This window comes from Lepisosteus oculatus, chromosome 15 (genome assembly GCF_040954835.1).
Source record: "Lepisosteus oculatus isolate fLepOcu1 chromosome 15, fLepOcu1.hap2, whole genome shotgun sequence".
Classification (NCBI taxonomy): Eukaryota; Metazoa; Chordata; class Actinopteri; order Semionotiformes; family Lepisosteidae; genus Lepisosteus; species Lepisosteus oculatus.
In genome coordinates this window covers 30,936,266-30,957,849 of record NC_090710.1, presented here as the reverse complement: position 1 = coordinate 30,957,849, position 21,584 = coordinate 30,936,266, and the positions used below count along the sequence as shown (strand labels likewise).

Genomic DNA, 21,584 nt, shown 5'->3' with positions numbered 1-21,584 from the left:
TTTTAAACTTTCGGTTTGCACTTGTCCGTCATTGCCTCATATTACATTGCACAGACCTCCAATACACGTGATATATTATTTTTTCACAAGTTTATTATTAAAATAAACATTACAAAACAGAATTCAATTGTTCTTAAAACACGATTGTACTAATAATTACCATAAAAACCATCGTAGCGTTATTGCAGAAGGATTCAAATGCTCATCGCATTCCCCAGTTTATCAGAATACTCGGTATTCAGAATAAATAAAATATAAAATGACTCTGCCATTCAAATAAGCATAATATTATGCAAAAAACGTTATTTTTAAATGCATAAGGAATTTCTCCATGTAGATTATTCAAAATGGTACATTTACTGTACACACGGTCAGTTTCAGGTTTTTATGTAGCTGGTTTTAAAAGGCGATAGAGAATTCAAAAATACTTCTTGGTCGCTAACCATCACGTTAAAAACGCTCCCTCTTAAATGCCCTTTAAATCTTCTCCGCTTGATGTGCGCCTTATAGGACATCTAGAGAGAAGGCATCTTTCAGCTTTTTCCGTGCCTGTATCCGTAAGCATTTAGGACACTCTTCTTCTTTGAAACAGTCTTTGTGAAAACAGGCTTTGCAGTCTGAAAAAAGGACAAAACAGAAATTTTATCAACATCTTCATTTGAAATAATCGCAGAAGAAAATCTTTATTTTGTCTCCCCATTCCTATTAAACCTGCACATAGTTCCCAACTTGAACATGTAAGTACTACAAGAGGTTCTGCATTTTTGGAAAACTGAAGTCGTAGGGAGATCCTATATTGGCATACTAATAATTAATAATAATTGCTTACACTTATATAGCGCTTTTCTGGACACTCCACTCAAAGCGCTTTACAGGTAATGGGGATCCCCTCATTGATATCACCATGCGACGATGATGCGACGGCAGCCATAGTGCGCCAGAACGCTCACCACACACCAGCTCTCAGTGGGGAGGAGAACAGAGTAATGAAGCCAGTTCATAGAGGGGGATTATTAGGAGGCCATGATTGGTAAGGGCCGATGGGGAAATTTGGCCAGGATGCCAGGCTGACACCCCTACTCTTTTCGAGAAGCGCCCTGGGATTTTTAATGACCACAGAGAGTCAGGACCTCGGTTTTACGGCTCATCCGAAGGACGGCGCCTGTTTACAGTACAGTGTCCCCGTCACTATACTGGGGCATTAGGACCCACACAGACTGCAGGGTGAGCGCCCCCTGCTGGCCCCACTAACACCTCTTCCAGTAGCAACCTTAGTTTTTCCCAGGAGGTCTCCCATCCAGGTACTGACCAGGCTCACACCTGCTGAGCTCCAGTGGGTTGTCAGTTGTGAGCTGCAGAGTGATATGGCTGCTGGCTGCATACAGCAGTTGGAAAATGGATGGGTGGCCAAATTATTATAAATATCTCTCTGTCTTACCAGACACAGCCCTAAAGTGGAGCCTATGAAGCCTATCATGTTTGTTTGGCTGTTCGTGCCTTATTTTTCCAAGAACCTTATCTATTTTCTCAAGAATCACAACAGCAGCAATCTCAGCTCATTGTGGATTTTGTTTGAATAACTATCTGTGTGGGTTAGAGCAGGCAGGAGCATCAGCGTCCTGCAACCTTTGGAACCAGCAGAAATTAATTACATGCTGAAGGACAGAAAGAAAGCAAAACATATCATGTTTGTGTGCAGCCCTGTTCAGGCATGGGCTGTTAATAATTGTATTTTTTTTTCCTGTAACATCATACACAGACAAAAAGTTAAAAAAAAACTAAAGTGCAACTCGTCTCTTGCTAATAATTTGTAAAAATGAACACAATATAAATCTCATTGCAGTGCCATCATTCGTCTGCAGTATATTTCTCAACACTTACCTTCACAGCGTTTACAGGTCTCTTTCTGGAAGGGAAAAAGCACGTCCTTTCCCTTACAAAATTCACAAATAAATCCCTTGGCTAAGCACAACTGAAAAACAAGTGAGCTCAGCATTACAACATCATATCACCCTTTAAAAAAGAATCACATGCAGATTTTACACACAGCTGCAAAAGTCTGTAACCTCAGCATTACTAGTAGGAAATGACCGAATGTGTGGCTAAGGATTGTATGCAAAAATATTTGACATGCAGGTGAAAAATTCCGTTTTCCCTTAATAATGCCCTGACATTATCAGTCAACTTTGATACCTGACAACTTATTAAACTTTTTAAAATGTGTTTAATTTTAATGTGTTCATTTGTCTAATTTTGAAAAGGTTTTCAAGTTTCCAAAACCTGCCTTGCGGTGGCTATTGTACAGAAAAGCTTTCACTGAAGGTGCTTTCTCATCAATTTCCCTACGGGATTAATAAAGTATTATCTATCTTCTAAAAGACCATCTAAAACTGGAAGGACGTTTCCGTCGCAGCGGGAGGAACTTCTCTCCCGTTATTGCTCTCCAGGGAGCTGAGCCGGCCCGTTTACCTCGCAGGTCTCCACATGCGCGGAGGCCACGCGCAGCAGGGCCCTGGCCTGGGCTGGCAGCAGACCACGCTTCACCCTCACCAGGTCATCCAGGGAGAAAAGGTGCAGCTCCCGAGTCAGGTGCTCGGGCAGCTGGCTGAACTCCTGCAAGACACTGACACAGGGGGCGGCGTGAGTCTCGCGCTGCCGAGCCTCCGGCCTCGGAGCTTCTCACGCCTTTGCCCTTTTTAAGCTTCTGTGAAGAATGCAAATTAAATCTTAAAAAACAACAACAACAACAACAACAACAACAAAAATGGCAGATAAATGTTACAGGCCAGTCTTTCCATTCAGGTTAGAGGGTAATAGGCCTAGCCCCTTCAACATCTGAGCCTTTATTACACTATTAACAGAGTACACTTTCAAAAACTGGCATTTCCGATGGCGTTTCTACTTTCTGTGCAGGCTGGTAACAGAGTAACATGAGTGAACTGTGTGCATTAACTTACCACTCTGATAATCTGCAAGTCACCAGCAGCTTCTTCATGGCCAACAGTTGTTCCTGAAGTTCCTGAGGGAAGCAGAAGGCAGCAATAAGCTGGAGTGTGGAGCAGGAGCCTACAATGCTGCTACATTATCTGAGCGCCCAGTGTGTTCTTCCTCTCCAAACTGTGGAACCCCTGCGTTACTGGAATTTAAACTGGGGAACGTCTTTCAGATGCTGTTTAAAGTGATCTTATGTGCACCATGTTTCCATCACTCAAAGGAACGAATTGACTCATTTCCTTAAAAACACTTACCCTGAACCTGTCCAGCTCCTTTGCTTTGGCATACAGTGTTTTGTTAATGCAAGACACATTGAAAAGGGGGTTGTGCCATATGCTGTATAGCAGATGCTTGGAAAAGTTGCACACAAGGTATTTGCTGAAGTCCCACTTCATTAGGATGTGCCCAGGGATGACAGACTCCGAGTCATTATGGCAGCAGTCACAGAAATACTTCCCCAGGTATTCACAGTATCGCAGCTTCTTAATGTACTCTATTTGGAGAGAAAGTCATTTGCAAACAGCTTGATTAGAACAACTGAAGCGATGCATATAGACACTGCCACAATATGTTTAGCGACACCAGCCTCCCGGATAATTTTTCTCCAAAAAGTCAGGTGATGACATTGAAGCCTGGTGAAAAGCTCTTCTGTTTAGGACATCAAATCTTCAACCTTTGAACATGTCACTCCATCTGTGGTGAATTATGTACTGTATTATGCATCCTGTATTTTTGTTGGTGTAAAAAGCAATAAAAACGCTTGTCAAACAACCAGATGTGTGCTGCCATGACAACATTTGTGAACCACTAATATAATGATAGGAATTACAGTTTCTTATTACAATACCCTTGTTTAATCAAAAACTAGTCATTTGTTACATAACTGGAAGTTTTTTAATGCATGGTTTTGTATTCTTGTATGGCATATTGACATTCAAATCCTGAAAACACCTGTAAACAGAAGGTCTGCTGCATTTTATAAAGTAGTCACTTTATCTGTTGATCTCTGTTCAAGATATCTGTTCTTCGCAAAACCCCACATAAATCTTACAGCACACCAACAGGATGTCTGAGAACTGGTCATTTCGAAACCACTGATGGAAAATATGTAAAACAAAAAAGAAGTCTTAAAACTGTAAGCTGTTTTTAAATGTCCTTCATTTTTCACAATCAGCACTGCATGTATCAATCAGTAACCACTGGGGCTCTGCAGTCCCACCTGGGGTGGTACTCACTTGGTTCCACTTGGGTGCCACAGCCAGCACAGAGGTAGTGCTGTGAAGCTACAACAGTGCTCCTCCTGAAGGGAAAGACATGACTGGTAGTAAGACCTCATTTTCCACCCTAGCAGCAGCTGGTAGACAAAGTTTTTAAAAGGCTGAATGTGCACTGAAGAACAAATTCGGTCTTAACAAACCATTCTGACACACACTCTCTCCCGCCCAAATGTTTTTTTTTTAATTCTACAAATATGTAAGACATTCTATAGAAATTATCTTAATATAAGAAATCCATGTACTCAGTGATCCTCTTTCGTAACATCTTAATTATTAATGTATTAATGCAATGTTCAGTATTAATTATAATATTAAAACATTTTTTAATTGTCAAACAGGCCTATATGCAGTGCTGTGCAAATGTCTTAAATATCTTAAACACAGTAAAGAGTTAAGATATATGTATGTTATGAGCACCTGAGCACCAAAGAATTACTTAAAGCTTCCACTATTTTTTCTATGATTATAACAATGCTATTACTAAAACAGTTTATCTTGTATAAGAAAACACCAAGTTTAGCATTCGGCATTCAGCAGTATGTAATGCATACTGATCAGAATTTTCCAAAACTTGATCACAACAGCTCCTGATAAAGTATACATGAGGGTCAACATGACGCTTTGTACAATAGTAGTTAATCTCAGGCGTCCAGTCCAATCTAAGTGACACATGGTCAAGTGTTCCTTCACACATCCATCAAGCTAAAAGTCTATTTTCTGTACACCAAACAACAGACCTATCAGAAAAAAAACAGCCTGAAATAAAAAGGCTAAAATATTAGTACAAGGTAACCATTATGTGTCTGATTAAAAAAGGAAAAAACGCTGAGTGAAGGAATAAAGTAATAATATTTCTATGACATTTGCACACCAGCGTACACCTGGAGACTGTGGTATAGCAGGCAGACCCCACATGGTTAGAAGTCATAGTATTTCCTGTTGACAAACAACCCCAGGAACTCACTTCTGTGGTGGGTGGATGTTGAAGATGATCTGAAAGCGGGGTGGTGCCCAGATCAAGGTGCCACGCATCCTGGCCTTCTGTTTAATTTCCTCCGCCAGAGTGAGACTGTGCTCCACGTCCATGACATCAACTGGGAACTGTGGAAAAGGGTGAAGTTATCCTCAAACTTACCTTGATTCACTCCCTGGTGCTCGGCTTATCCTCACTCTCCAAGTGTAAAATCAAACCCAACCTTAACCCAAGCAGTTTGTAACCCTGCCCTCAGCCCAGCCATGAACCTGTCTTAACAAAACCCTCAACTGTAAACCCATTTTTAACCACAAACTAAACTCAAGAGTTACATCATATTAACATCACCACAATCCCAAACTTAAATATAACCCTCTTCTACCTAGAGTACTCCTGAACAGATCTCAGTTAACTCACTCTACCGACATAAATCCATTTTACTCATTCAAAAAAACAAAAAAGATAGGGCAACATTTAATGACCCTCGTAAAATAAAAATATCGAATCACCTGCAAATTGCATATTTAACATAGACCTTGATGGAAGATTTCTACGTGATGGACAAAAGACGCCTCTGGCACATAACATGCTGCCATTGGGTACTAGATATACAACGTTTGTGTGAGGTTAACCCGTTTGTGTTAACCCAGGCCTAAATCTGTGTCTGGGCACAGAATTATCAAAACTGACACAATCTGGACTGTCCTCATTTTCTTCTTTTTTTATCTTCCCAGTGCAGCTGCCATACTGCAAGATCAAAATGACCTGTTGACACACACGGCCCGTGTGTCAGCGTTAGACTACACAGTCCGTTAAATGTGGGCGATCAAACCACAGCAAATACTCACTTCCTGCAGCACAGAAGACAAATTGCCCAAGCCGTGCCGTTGACTCTCTGAATGTATCCACTGCTTCCGGAATATTCTCAGCAGCTGTGTAGCTAGGTTTTCCGCAGAACAGGGGCTCACTGGGACAAAGGAGGAACTGCGACCAAACACACAGAGTGATAAGATCAGGGACAAAATGTCTTACAAATCTGAAGTTAGGTCTTAGACGAAGAGGGTTCTGACACTTAGCAACTGTAGTTTTCATAAACGATCTTTACATGTCGATTTATAACACAAAGCAACGTGAAGACCCAAGTGGAATCTACACTGAGGTGCATTTAAAATACCGAAGGGGAGGCACTTCTCTACCCAAAGTGTGGTGGGAGTGTGGAACAAGCTAACCAGTTTTGAAGTCGATACCATGTTTTCTTTCAATAAAAGTATGGATGACATCCTCAGACCAATTAACCACCAACCATCAATCAGAAGGGGTAGGCGAAGTGGACAGACTCTTTTGTTTGTGACTATTCTGATGATCCTTAGAGCAGCTCCACAAAAAAAGCAGGGGGACCCAGCATATTTCTATTTGTTGCCTCTGTCCTAAATAGATGACTCATCTGTTTTAATAGAAGGTACAGTACATATTTCTTTCCAACAATCTGAAAATTTAGACACTTACTTTGAATATTTAATTTTTATCTACAAGGTTACAAAACACTGTTGTAGAGGCTAGAATAAGTAGCAATTTAGTACACTAATGAAGACATTAAAGCCCATAGTGTGTGTGTATTGCCATTATGTGTATGTATGTACACTATGTGTATGTATATACAGGGTTATTTTTAAATTGTGTCGTGGAATGTGTGCAATAATTATTGGCATACTGTATGTTAAATTAGCCATGTCGCTCTGACTTGAGCTTAACAAGGTTACAGACTGAATTTCAGACTGGACCCAAAGCCTGAGCCTGAAAGGTACTAACCTGTCACAGATCACATGAGGGAGGTCTTTAGGAAAAGGGTTAGAAAACTTGGGCAGTTTGTCTGTTCTGTGGGGCAGACCCAGCAGTGGGGCTGTGGTACTGTGTTTACTGAGCTCTATAAAGGCTGAGTCTACACAGGGCTGTCTCCTGCTCTTCTCTTGAAGAAAATCCCACAACAATCAGAAAGCTGCTTCACTACTGGAGTGTCACAGCAATATCCCAGCCTATATGAAGGCAGCAGCCACATCGACCTGCACCTCAAAACAGAAGCTCAGCAGGTGTGAGCCTGTCCAGTAGCTGGATGGGAGACTCCTGGGAAAGCTAAGGTTGCTGCTGGAAGAGGTGTTAGTGCAGCCAGTAGGAGGCGCTCACTCTGTGTTCATGTGCATTCGAATACCCCTGTTTAGAGACGGGGACCCTATACTTGTAAAAAGGTGCCGTCCTTCGGATGAGAAGTAAAACCGAGGTCCTAACGTCTGTGGTCATTAAAAAAAAAGAATAGGGGTGTTACCCCGGTATCTTGGCCACATTTCCCCCTTTACCAATCATGGCCTCCTAATAACCCCCATCTCTGAACTGTCTTCATCACTCTCTCTCCTCCCCATTGAGAGCTGGTGTGTGGGGAGCGTACTGGTGCACTATGGCTGCTGTCGCATCATCCAGGTGGGGCTGCACATTGGTGGTGGTGGAGGGGAGTCCCCATTACCTGTAAAGCGCTTTGAGTGGAGTGTCCAGAAAAGCGCTATATAAGAAATTAGTATTGGACAGGGTACAAGGTGAGATTACATCTGGGAAAGAACACCAGTTTACCCAATATGGAAGAATACAATAATACAATTTTTGGAAGCAGAAATTTGGTATGAAAAGTCAGTCTACAGTAATGAACACCTCTGCATCTTGGTCATTTGAAGCTTGGTTGGTGGTGTGAGATTCCAAATCGAAACAGTTTCAACATTAATGTAATAACTGTACCTCTGAAGTGAAGAGGTTGTGCCAGTGTCTGCGTCAGGATTTTGTTTCTCTAACGTACGACCTAAAACAGAAAGAGAGAAGGGTCAGTAGATATAACTGAGCTGCATGTTAACGTCTGCTGAGAAGACCCTCCACCCTGTTCTCCAATTTCTGTATTAACCTAAAGTGCCAAATCAGGTATTATTACTGGGAAATCAAAATGTCCTGGAGATCCATCCTAAGATAATGTATGTGGAAGTTTACCCTAAAAGCAAGAAAAACACAAGAGTGAGAGATGTTTGTAGAGATGTTTTTCTCCCACAGTGAGACACAGTTCCAGAGGCAAATACGAGAATTGTGTGACTCGTCTGATAGTTCACAAAAAAACACAACTTTGAAGGCAGACATTGACTCATCTTCTTTAGTTTCACATGGAGGCTGTACTTGTAAAACAGGTTTCTGTTCTTCCATGCTTGGACTGAGTCATATCTTGATTCACAGTCCAAGCTAGAGGCTAAGCAGAAACTGCAGCAGCTGTTTGGCTGTCAGGGGAATGGCACTGGACTGTCTTCCTAAAATGAACAACTCTTCTCAAAGCCTTGCAGACTGATTAGTCCTGACCAATATCTAGAGAAACTTACTTGTAACTGCGATCTCATTGCCAGGCTCCTTCTGAATATGAAGAGACTGGTGTGCAGAAAATCCTGAAGATTGATAAAACAATTCAACACATCAGTCAACTGAATTAAAAGCAAAGCATAAGCATACTTTCTCTGTGATCAGAGACAACTAGGCTCAGAAAAAGTTGTCAGGAAGCGCAGCTTTAAGTGAAGAGAGGCACAAACAGAACAGCACATGGAGCATCTCTGCTTTGTGGATCAGGAGGTATACAGCTCTATATTCCAGAGACAGCTTTTGCTTCCCCAGTCTTCTCCACAGATAAAGTTGGGTATTGCTTGTATAAGCCTTTAGTATGACTGGCCGCTGTCCCCCGCAGTAACTACCTTCATAGCCACTGTCGGACGAGGCCACTGACTCGGAGTGCCTCTTTGAGAGGGGGCCATGGCCGGTCTCCTCCTCTGGCAGGCCTACAGGACAGCCCAACTGCCCCCTCCCAGCCTGGCCAGCCCTCTGACTCCACAGTGCGCACTTCGTGCTCTCCAGCGCTTCAAGCACCATGTCCACGATGATGAAATGGGCATTCTCCTGCAGCGCAGCACAGAAAACAGCTCATCAGCTAATATTAAAAATACACTGCTGCTCTGGAATTAGTTTAGAGAAGATTGCCCAGGTACATTCCCGGGCTGAAAAGAGCGTTTTACTCTGACTTGCTAAAAGGACCAAACCCTAAGACTATGAAGAAACCTGCTTCAACATGCTCAAAGGCTTTGACAAAGCCAACCCTACGAACGTCTTCAGAATCCAAGGCAGATGATGCAAAGGGAAACTAATAGTGAGAGCAGGAGTGAAGGGTTGGGGAGGGATCTCCAGGCTACTCAGTACTGTAGAAGTGAACACCATTGCTTCTTTTAAGACGCAGAGAAGTCATTGATCATCGTATCACTTTGCTGCTAAAAAACAAACAAGCTAGACATTTCAAAGTTTTTACGCTCTGCTTCTTTAGTAAACACTGATGTGATAACCGCAGAAGCTCCTTAATGACACTCTTTCTAAAGCTCATGGTTGTGCAAAGCTTTCCCACACTTTTCATTTACCTGTAGGCACTGTAACAGTCTTTAAGGCTAGTTACTGGGTTTTAATTCCTTCGTTACAGGCTGGATATACTGTATGTCACTGGGTTAATAATGATTTAATTAACTGTAACGTTTTAAACATTCCTGATCATTTTGCATGTGAATGTATAAAATAAACGTCTCACCTTGTCAAGGTCGCAGCTTGTTCTTGAAATGTCATCGGGGGAGAGTGCGACGTGGGAAGACTCTCTGCTCACGGTAGCTGTGTCCTTGCACAGCACTGAAAGAGAGGGAGATGAACACCTTAAACTGCACCAGCCGGATCCCCCTTTCTACACACTGACCAGTGTAAATACTGGTTATGTCCTTTTTTTTAAGCAAAAAAAAACACTGCTTTGCTCAGATTACAAACAGGTCAGGAAACACAAACACCAAAACAGGACAAAGACTCTCATGGTAGCAAGTCTCATTCCTGTTTCAGTCTAGCTGGAAACCTCTTCAGGTTTCGAGCGAGCTGCGCGAGAAAGTTTGCAGACCGTAATCTGAACAACAGCATGAAACCAGAGGGGATGTGACTAAATCTCTGCGGGGTTTGATGCCTGTTATCTGTCTAGTAAAAGAGAACTCCAAGGGGACAAGAACAACCAGTGCAGTAACCAGTGGTTACGTATTCAATCTCCAGTGTGTTATGATACCCTTTCCTGCTTTTCCAAAGTATTATTTGTCCTCGGCGGTAGTTTTCAGTAGCCTTTCAGTGTGTAGATCCAGAACGCCAGTAGTGACTGGGGTCAGCTGGCCCCCCAGCATCGCTGTGCCTTATGAGCGAGCGAACTCTCGAGCGCGTGCGGAATGCGCACAGCGCCATTCGCTGAGAGACTGCAGGTCCACGTCACGTCTGAGAGACAGTGACCACAGGACAAACTAAGGCCGGGCCATCGGCAGGAAACGCACAACACAACACAACACAAGCAGTTCATCTTTCACGGAGCTGAGGTGCCAGTGCAACAGGGAAACCTGATGTGGTGTCCAAATATATATATATTTATAGATGCAGTACTGTATGTAATAAGAGTCAGCAGTGACTGTTACAGCACACATGAGCCAATGACTGGGACTATCTGGATCAGAATTTCTTCTGAAAACAACGGGAAATAAAGTTGGTTGCTTTTGTGGGGCACCGGAAGAGAACGAAGCAGCTTAAAGTGCTTCCGTGCAAACTACTGACGTCAGGGGCTCTAAACTGACATGGAACCGGACGGGGAACAAAGCGATTCTGACGGCCTCCGTTTGACGCACTGCTACGCGAATTGCGAGGCGGTCGAGCCGGAAGCGTAGTTACCGGGGTAAATGTGGGTGTCGGAGCTGGACCGAGGCTTGGGGCCCCCGTCCACGAGCCCCGGAGCTCGGAAGGGCAGGAGGCTGAGCCCCGTGGGGAAGCGCCAGTTGAAGTTGGCCGACAGGGAGGTGCTCCTGGGCTTCTCGGGGTGCGGCGCAGGGCCGAGGGGGACCTGCCGAGGCGGGGGGCCGGCACCCGCCCTGCTCTCGTCTAGCACAGGACTGGGGCTGGGAGAGGGCGACCGGTCTACGGGGGACGATCCGGGTGTCGGCCCGCCCGACGGCCACCGGCCCCTGCGGGAGATGACGGGGCTGCTTCTCGGGAGGTAGTGGGGGCCGGCGTCGGGGCCCAGACGCGAGGGACCCCGCTCGGCCGTGCCGCCGCCCTCGTGTGGCGGCGGGGTCTCGTCTCCGCCGTAGCCGTCGTCACTGTCGCTCGAAGCCCCCGCTGGCGGGGGGCTCTGCGGCCGGGGCTGGTGCGTTGCCCCTCCCGAGCTCCCGAGGACCGACAGGAGGATCTCCTTCACGGTTTCCGGGGTGGCCGAGAGTCTCCGGGAGCTCCCGTAATATCCGATTACAGCCGGCTTGGTGAATTCTCCTGTAACGAGTCGCCAGCGTGACTCAGACTTGAAGGCAAGAAGGAAAGAAAGCACGACTGATGTTTCAAAAACACCCTTTAGTCACTGTGCCCCATGCTTTATCTGGAAAGTAGCTCTGACCTTTGAACCACTTCCCACGTAAAGGCACACTGGGAAGGTTAAGGTTACCGCCTAAACATGAGTTCTTGGTACTACTACTGACTTGGGACAAGCAACTGACGGTGCTTCAGTTGGCACACAGGAGAGAAACCTCACTGCTTAAAGAGCCACAAAACCTCATAAATGTCAAGCTTCTTTTTGAATGCTTTTCTGGTTTGCCGTAGGTGTAAAACCACGTTTTTTTGGAGGTTTCGTTAATTTCCCTCGTAGCCTCAGCAGACTGGAGAGCCAGTAAACAGCCTAGAGAACTCAAACCCGAGAAAAACCAGATGGAGAAGATAAGAATTCTCTGAACGCTTTGTGAGTAAGAAGAGTGTGTGAAAAGGCGCGTGGCGCTAACTGTGCTCAGGTACCTGCTAGCATGGAGGTGAATGGCCTCTGGCATGGAGAAAAGACCTTCCTAAGGACAGCATCCGAGGGTCCTTTCACACAGTCCGGGGGCAGGTGGGGACACACGGCACTGCCACTGTCAAGCTGCCCAAGAAAGGAATGAAGATTGACAATTATGTTACAAAAGAGGCTGGCTCTGGCTCTGGCCCAGTGTGTTGCTGAATTTTTTTGGGTGGGATGAAATTTCAGACAAAAATCCTATATTTTATAAATACTGTGATGTTAATACTGAACTATCAACCAAGGCACCAGTGCTAAGCAGTAATTAGGGCTCTGGACTCAACTGGGAGACTGTGGGTTAAAATCCCATATAGGGAACTGCTGTTGCACCTCTGAACAATAGACCTTCCTTGGATTACTGACATAAAAAGCCCAGTTGGTTACAAAAGTAAGTTGTTTTGGGTTAAACTATTAGCCAAATAAATTAATAGTTTCTAGCAAAAATAGTATGTCCTAAGCTAAATTCATAATCTAACAATAACTGCAAGTATTTTTTAATCTAGAGCAGTTTAAATCATTTACATCAGTTAGGGTTAAAACAAAATGGGCTTGTCAGCTTTTTACATCGTAGCTCAATGAGCTACAAGCCACAGCAGATGTCCACAGAGCCTCAAGTCTAAGTGGCACAGGAGGCTGCTCAAAAGAGTTGCAAGACAGAACCCCTACTTGAGCCACTCTTATGAGAAGCAGCATGTCACTTTGGCCACAGTTATGTGACTCTACTAGTTACATGTAAACTGTTGAACCAAGCCTATTTGAATGACTAAAGTCCCTGTTGCACATATGTAAATAAGGGAGTGCAAGATATTTATTCTAAGTGCATCTGGGAACTGAACTCATGTGGCTCAGTACACTTGCAACACATGGGAAGCTACCCATTCTGCAGACTACTTTTCTTCAGTTTTAGTAATTACTATTTATAAGTCATTTTAATTGCATTTGTAGTGAACATTGAGTCCTATTTATCAAAAGAAAATCCCAGTAATAATTTCTACATTTTCACAGCCAAAAGGTTTCAGTTCTCATATCTGAAAGCACTTATATTTTGGAAACTGAGTAGTGTAGAGAGGTCCCTCACTGATGGAGTCAGCCTCAAACCGGCTTCATATTTTACTTTCAAATAGAGAGAAAACATGGTAAACCACAAATCTTTTTTGGAAGGAATGCATGATCAATTAACAAGATCTATGCAAGATCTATATCCAGCTCATCATCGCATTCATTTCCTTGTTATCTGACATCTTACGTGCGGCAGATCTTTTCCTCCTTTGACCTCCTGCTCTCTGCTTTGTTTTACACACAGCCCAGACTTTTCCAGCACTCATCTACAGAATGACCTTCTGAAAGCTGGAGAAATTAAAATGGGGCAGGGGGTCCTAATCAGTACTGAATTTCATATCCACGCTGCTGCAAAGCTCCCTGCTGAGCAACTGCTCTGCTATGTTTCCAGATTCCTTGCAAACTGTTCAACACGCTAGGCCTCGAGAATATTGTGTACGGTTCTGGTCATGGTAGGAAAAGATAGTTACTGTGGTATCGGTCCAGAAAAGAGTGACCGGATCCATTTCTGTGCTTAGAGGAACATGCTACTCCAACAGGCCAAAAGAGCTGAGACTACGAGTGGACCCAGGCGTTTCAAATCTTCAGTCCTCAAAGGCCTTGACAAAGTCAACCTACTGGACGTCTGTAGAACCAAGAGTGCAACACCAACCAGAGGGCTTGAGTGGAAACTACAGGGGTGTAGTAGTTTCCCCTACTGCTCCAGACAGGAGGATGGGGACAGGTGGCACTTTTACACGAAGGGGTTGTGGGAGCGTGGGACATGCTGCTTTTATGTCTTCCAAGAAGCAGCTGGACAAGACCAAATGCCGTCTTGTGATGCGTAGCCTTTCACGTGCTTATGCCCACACTCAATCTGTACTTCTGTTTGACTAGCAAAGCTGTAGAAATAAACAATGATTAAGCAAGAGCACAGATCATAGAATACAAAAGTCAAAGTGCACTAAAATCTTGAAAAGTGCGGACGTTGTCTTTGTCTCCCCAAGCGCAGGTACAGTACATGGGTCATTTTACGAAGAACGGTTAAACAGGAAAGTCTGCAACACCTGTCGGAAAATCTTAAGAGGTGCATTGCAAAAAATCATTTTTGCAATCCACCGTGTTGTGAAAACATGTTTACAGCTACACAACACTAACCTTCCTGCGTGCGGAACTGTGCTGGCTCTTCGGGGTCAGCATCACTGTCTGGAACGGTGCCTAGCTATGTTACCTCGCAAGGGTAACATGAGAGGGATGTACTGCTGAACGGAAGATGTGGACCATGTTAAATACGACATACCATGGGCTGCGGCTGAGGGTCCATCGCATTCTTTTACAGGCGGTCTGACTCCACGTCACGCGTCAACAGTCTGCCAGGAGCCCATTATTTACGCACCAACTAGAAAGGCAGAAGATAGACCCCTGAGCTGAGGCAGCCTGACCACACTGGTCACAGTTCTCCACACACCCTGATCTGAAAGGCCAGTGGGGCAGTTCCTCCTCCCAGTATTTCCATAATAAATTTTCTCGACAAAATTCTTTTGGGTAAAAATATAAGTTTTTTTTCTGGGGGGGGGGGGGATATATTAACGATGTGAAATCACACTGAGGTACTAAAATGTACAAACTAAAATTAATAATTGGTTGCTCCCACGTTATTTAGATATACTAAAGCCTCATTGCATGTACTGTACAATGCAGACTGGGAGACTGGTAGAATAGAGGATGATGGATAATATGACCCCCTTAATTAAGCTACATATAAGCTCATATATTATGTATAATATTTATACAATTATTTTTAAATGTCTTTTGTTGTGCCTCCATGTGTAAAGCAGCCTTTAAATACACATTGAGGTCTACAGAAGAAAGCAAGGGTGTAGTTATTTAAATTATAACTGCAGGAACAACTTCTGCAACACCCCAGTACACCACAACCTCACTAAACCCGTAATCCCAGTACAGACTGCAGAGTGCACACACTGCCGCTTTCTCTTCTTTCCCATTTCCTTTGTTACAGAATACAAAAGTGACAAATGTTCGGACGATGACTTTGGATAACAGTTAAAATCACAAAAAGGGTCTAAAAAGTAAAATTGCAAAACAATACTCACTTGCATAAACAGTGGCTCCAATTGCAACTCTTAGGCTACAGGTACATCATGCTTTAGCAAGCTTAGAAATGCACTCAAACATGTCTACACAGGCTTCAGAAATCAAAAACGCAACAAACAACAGAGAGTGAAACAAAAAATAAAAAGCCTATATGCAGTATGTTGCATAATTAACCTTTTAATTTAAAGAAAATGAAAGTGATCTGGCAAGTATGGTTTTACTATACTTTACTATACTTTTTTAATGTTGTTTTGTAAAATAAAATTTAATAAATGAAAGCTTTTACTGAAATTCCTTTCTCTGTATTGTTCGACGGTATGCCATACTGTAGCCCTGAAGACACATTTGAACAGAATCAAAGCCCATACCTACACTATTGAAGATGTTCTTAATACTCTAAGGATGAACACGGGACATGACAGGTAACGGTCACAGACCCTGTTCTCACGGTATGTCCGGCTACCATTTAAACACATCTTTGGACTGCAGGAGAAAACTTGGGAGTATCTGGAGAAACCCACGTGAACCCGAGGAGAACATACAGACTCCACGCTTACAGCACCCCAGGTCCAGAGCTGAACTCAGGTGCACCCCAGGTGCGAGGCAGGAATGTTAACCCCTGCACCACTGTGCCACCTCCCTGGATCAATGTATTAAACAGAGAGGAATTAAACTTTGATCACGCTGATAGTTTTCTGAGTGAAATTCTAGCATAAACAATAATATAAAAGATGCAGTTCTGGTCAGCTGTCCTGAGGTCACCAAGCAAGTCACCCGTCAGAAAGTCGCGATGAGCAGTTTGTTGCAGAAACAAACATCAAAGAGTGACCTTTCCTTGTCAACACTAATAAGTAATGGAAACCGTAAGGAGACAAGAGTCTGTGCTTGCTGCCTCTCAACCAGAAGGTGCACTGCAAGCTGAATACTGGGGTTTGTGAGTGGGGCCACAACTGAACTCACTCAAACCAGAGCCATCAATCCAGACCGGACCAGTCATCTGGACGTACTTTCAGCTGTTTCCTTTACTATTATACACTGGCACAACAACATCAATCACGCACTCCAATACCAGACAGTACAAGGGCTCTGGACCTCAAGGCATTTGTCCAGCAACCATCCAGCAGGGAAGACTCACTCACACCTCTGTCACTGCCTCCAAAAAAACTGCGGGGTGTTCAGGACTCAGCAGCTAGAATCTGTACCCCGTCCCAGTCTGAAGCTCATGTTTGCTCCTGTTCTTGAATCTCAGCAGAGCGGACTTTAAAATCTTGCTGAAGTCCTCCGAGGCTTTGAGGAGTGATGAGGCTATGAATCTGGGCTCCTTAACACATTTCAAAACAGTACTGCGGAATCCTGCTCAAACTCCATTTTGTTTACAGGCTTAATCCTCTCAAGTTCTTTATTCTCCTTTTTTATTATCTCCAGTTCTATGTAATGTGCTTTGGGGTGATCTCGTGGGTGACACTTTATAAAATAAAGACTGTTACCTAGATGGATATTTTAATGTATATTCCCAATCAGATCTGCACACGAAGGCTTTTTCCTAAGAATCTTCACTTACTACGTAAAGAAGTTCACAGCCAAGCCATTCGAGATTCATGCTTTTGTTTCTGTTGCCCAATAGCTTGCGCGTCTAATTGTTAATTAAGCTGTTGTCCGATAACCAAAGAAGCAGCAGAATACCTTTTGTAAACACTTCACACGTGGTTTCCTGGGTACCTGTAAAGAGCTGTGCACCCGTGGTTTCCAAACAGCAGGATCCTGAGCCGAAAAGACCAAACACTTACCGGATAAACGTGCTGGTTTCGTAGGAAAGTTCTCCCACCCGGTTCTGGTCCTGCTAACTGCACCTCACGCCGGGCAGTGTCATCTGTGTAGTGTGTGCAACCTATAGCTAGTTTTGAAATCTGACCTGATTACCTCACCGAGCGCTAAAGGAGTCTGTTTAACCTGAACTTCCTGTCAGCAGCTGCTAGGACAGTGTCTCCTCCTGGGCGCACAGAGGGAGCATTTATTTGCTTAATGAGAACAACCCTCGCCTCGGCCACCGGCAGTAGCGCAGCGGTCCGCTGCTGATAACGGGGACGCTCCTTTCGAAAATAACTTTCTGCAGAGCGTGTGGACAGACCTTTATCAACGTGTAGGGTCTTGTAGGGAGGTCAGATGTTATTTGGTATAGGACAGGCCAATAAAAGAAAACGTATGTGCGCGATCGGAGAATATGACACAAACCCTTCACTTCTATACAGCATAGAGTCAGAAAACTTATCAGGAAGGACTTTACGAGGACTGAATAGGACTGCATCTGTCAATCAGCCTTATCCTACATAGATTTCAACTACCAGCGTTTGTTTCTTTCGAAAACAATTCACGATGCACAGTCTGCACCTTTAGACATGTTCGCCATGTTAACGTATCGCCTTCCCCGCAGCTGCAGGTGAGGAAGGTTAAGCGATGCAGCGAGTTTGGACGGGCGTTAGTAAAGTAACACCCCAAGACAGACGTGCTGCGGTAATTCGTGGAAGAACATTTTTCAGAGAAACCGGTTCAGCGGGCTCATGTCGAAGGTGCGTTGTCAGCATGGGTGTGTCTTCGTCGCTTAATAAATTAAGACTTTTTGTAAATGAGGGGTGTGCGCTGTAAAACGTAGCACTACACATAACGTTTAAAGGGTTGTGCACCTCTCGTAACATTGTAGGCATCCCACAGGCGAAGTCTGGCTTTTTTTTTAAATTCGGATCAGATTCAATTCCTTGCACAAAATGAAATGAAATCTTGGTTGTAAGAAAACAGCTTCTGCAAAACCCAGCTTCTCCTTTTCCGACTGAGCTAACAGCGTGGCGCTTTGTGGCTCTTCTTTCGGTTTTCTTGGCAAACTTCCTCTTTTGCACATTTGTTTTTTGGAGAAAAAAACCCTCACAAACTTATAACCGCACCACAGCGTAATTAAAACAAAAGGCGCGCTCTCAGGTTTATTAATACAGGCCATTTCAGTCACATGATAAATACGACAGTTTACAAAGTATTTTCAAGTGTTTATTTTTATCACTGCGTTAGCGAGTGTAACAACACACACGTAATAAACTTGGCAGAGGTGTAAAGAACCAGTAAAAAAAACGAATGAAAAGTGATATTTTAAAGTAGCGCATGTACCGGATAGGACTTCATCGACTGGTCCGGATGACCAAAAACAGCACAAAAGACGTTTTTGACGCGGACAGAATCGTAAAACTGAACTTGGGCGCCGCAGTACTGTTGCCGCAAAATACAAAGCACATACAGGTATAAGACAGTTCAAATCTTAGACTGATCTTTTAAATTATTGCAAAAATAATGAAGTATATCTACTTGTCCTGATCAGGCTAAAGTTCTAGTTTGTTCCCTGTGATTCTGGTATAGATTCTGGGATTATTGCTGCTGGGAGAGTTTAAACTAGGAATAAGTGATGATAAAGGATTGACAAATTAGTTATTAATTTCCCAATCTCGATTTCTCCTCAGTAGCGTACTGCATCTCATGTTCCGTAGCAAAAATATGATGCGTGGAACAGAATGTCCACGTCTTTTTTAAAGCACAGTAACTTGTAACAATTTAATTTACTCTTCAATTAAAAAACAACAACATCAAAACATCAAGCAGATGTGGGACTTGTGAAACTATAAGCCTTTTCCTGCTGGCGGTTTTTGTATATCCACGGTTTTGCTGCCACCCTCTGGACAACCCCGCCATTGTTACTTCTGACCAACGAGAAGTAACCTGCACCTTTCCTTCTTCCTCCAGGGGCACGGGTACGGCACAGCCCGGACTCTTCATGATGTTTTACAGTCAAGTGATTCGTGTGAGTGCTCATGAGATTTCACTGGGCATTACAGCACCCAAGAATGAAGTGTACTGAAAGGATGAAGGAGTGTTTCAGTGAAAATGGGGTTAAGCAGGCTTGGCTAGAGGACGAGGAGGCTGGGACCCCCCAGCAGAGTGAGGAGTGTCCCAGGGGCAGCTGCAGAGGAGGAGATGGGCTGGAGGAGGGATACAGGAGACCTGTGTGAGAGGGGGATCTTGAACGGTGTCTATAGTGTTTTAGGAGAGGAGATGATGTGAGGAGTAATACCTGATTACTGACAGCTGAGCCTGATTGAACACGGCTGTTGTCATCCTTCCCGAACTCTCGTTACAATCTCCATTAAAATGAGTTTACAACATACAGTACTAGTTGATTTAGTTTTGGCTCATTCCTGGTCGAGGGAGCTGTGGCCGTGAAGAAGGTGGCGATTCGGGGGCTGGGCAGCGGTGTGGGCCGAGCGGCGGGGCTCTGCTGGGGCCAGAGAGGAGGCCGTTTGGAGTGCGGGGCGCTTCTCCCGGGGCCGATGTCGCAAGGGCCGCCCCCAGCTTGGGCGAGGGCTCCGTTAGGCGGGGTGGGAGCGAAGGACACCCTGTCCGTGGGAAAAGATGGCAGTTTCAGGCCTCTGCTGTGGCGCCGCCAGTTGAACGACACGGCGTGAGGCACTGCAGATCCCTTCGAGTCGCCGATCCCCATTCCCCTGGAAAAGTACCTGTCAGACTAGCTCCCTCTCCATCTGTTGCTTTCCCTGAGGCACCTCTCTCATGCTTACCCCTGCCCTCTCGTCATTAATAACAACCCCTCCCACCTGTATAGGGCTTCTCTGGACACTCCACTCAAAGCACCACCACCAACCTGGATAATATGACGACAGTGCCAGTCCGCTCCCCACACACCAGCTCTCAGTGGGGAGGAGACCAGAGGGATGAAGTCAGTTCAGAGATGGGGATTAAGATATATTGGCCATATACAATTTCTTGTATTAGGAATTTGTCTTTTCTCATACCCCAGTTTACTCCCTATGAGAGGCACAGATGGGGAGAGAAGCTGGGGGTCAGAGCGCAGGGTCAGCCATTTATACGGCGCCCCTGGATCAGTTGGGGTGAAGGGCCTCGCTCAGGGGCCCAATGGAGTAGGATTCCTCTGCCGACCGCGGGATTTGAACCAGCAACCTTCCCCCCTTAGCCGCAGAGCCACCGCAGTGCCCACTGCCCTGAGTGGAGTGTCCAGAAAAGTGCTACATAGGTGTAAGCAATTATTATTAGGAGGCCATGATTGGTAAAGGCCAGGAGGAAATTTGCCCAGGACACCATGGTAACATCCCTGCTCTCTTCAAGAGACACCCTGGGAGTTTTAATGACCACAGAGAGTTTTACATCTCAACCAAAGGACGGCATCTTTTTATAGAGGAGTGTCCCCATCACTATACTGGGGCATTAGGACCCACACAGACCACAGGGTGAGCGCCCCCTGCTGGCCTCACTCACACCTCTTCCAGCAGCAGCTTTATTTTTTCCCAGGAGGTCTCCCCTCCAGGTACTGACCAGGCTCACGCCTGCTGAGCTCCAGGGGGCTGCCAGTTGCAAGCTGCAGGGTGACATGGCTGCTGGCTTCTCTTCACGTGCGCCAGGAAGAGGAAATGCTGCTGAAATTGTGTCGTTTGCTCTTTTGCTTCGCTGCTCCCCCAGGCTGGTGGGTTTCCGAAGAGCTGGCTGGAGGCACTCCTCAGCCACCTGCAGACAAGAGCACAGATCTACACAGTGCAGCAGGAAGGAGGCCGGCCTGTGAGCGTGGGGGCATCCTTTAATATCACAGGGACGTCAACGCCTGAGAAAACATCACTGCGAGAGCAGTAACTCTTCACAGCCGCTCTGGGGACGTCCCCACAATTGAAATAGGTTTTTTTTTAGAACTCAGATGGCATCTTTTTCTAAGGCTAAATGTGCCCAGCGCCCTTTTTTGGGGGGTCCATTTTCACACCCTGTGCAATTTCACTTGAGCGAGTTTGGGGGCGCCAATAAGAATAACGAGCATCAGTCGAGAGCCCCCCTGAAGCCCCCTGTGCGCATGCACGGCAGAGGCAGAGACCCTTCTTCCTTCTGCCATGTTGCTTCAGCCAAGTATGTGCTGAATCACAGGGCTTGTTGTTAAACTCTCAACACAGACATGGACTTTTTCTCAAGCTCTTGCAAGTGACAGAGATTTTTCATCAGGAGTTTTATGTCCAGAGTTACACACGTATGCACTACAATCATTACTGACATATTCGTGTATATTCCCTGATGCTTAAAATGAGTCCTCATGTTGCTTTTTCAAAATATGCGACTATCACTTAAAGAATTACTTAAAAGTATTTTCTCAGTTTGTAAAAAAGCATCTGGAACATCCTACAAGTCTTTGTTTGCTCCACAG

The 21,584-nt window shown here is 44.8% G+C and overlaps 1 protein-coding gene across 1 annotated transcript; it reads right to left on the bottom strand.

Moving 5' to 3' along the window:
* Window positions 1-73: 73 nt before the first annotated feature.
* Window positions 74-17,383, bottom strand: rubcnl (rubicon like autophagy enhancer). Its single transcript, XM_069179250.1, has 16 exons — window positions 17,122-17,383; window positions 14,520-14,618; window positions 12,145-12,265; window positions 11,038-11,631; window positions 9,884-9,978; window positions 9,009-9,210; window positions 8,646-8,708; window positions 8,026-8,086; window positions 6,093-6,228; window positions 5,236-5,372; window positions 4,230-4,294; window positions 3,249-3,487; window positions 2,958-3,019; window positions 2,470-2,623; window positions 1,882-1,972; window positions 74-617 (listed from the first exon to the last, which is right to left on the bottom strand). Exons 2-16 carry the CDS (start codon window positions 14,541-14,543, stop codon window positions 505-507), a joined length of 2,157 nt encoding a protein of 718 aa, XP_069035351.1. The 5' UTR covers window positions 14,544-14,618; window positions 17,122-17,383; the 3' UTR covers window positions 74-504.
* Between the last annotated feature and the right edge of the window lie 4,201 nt (window positions 17,384-21,584).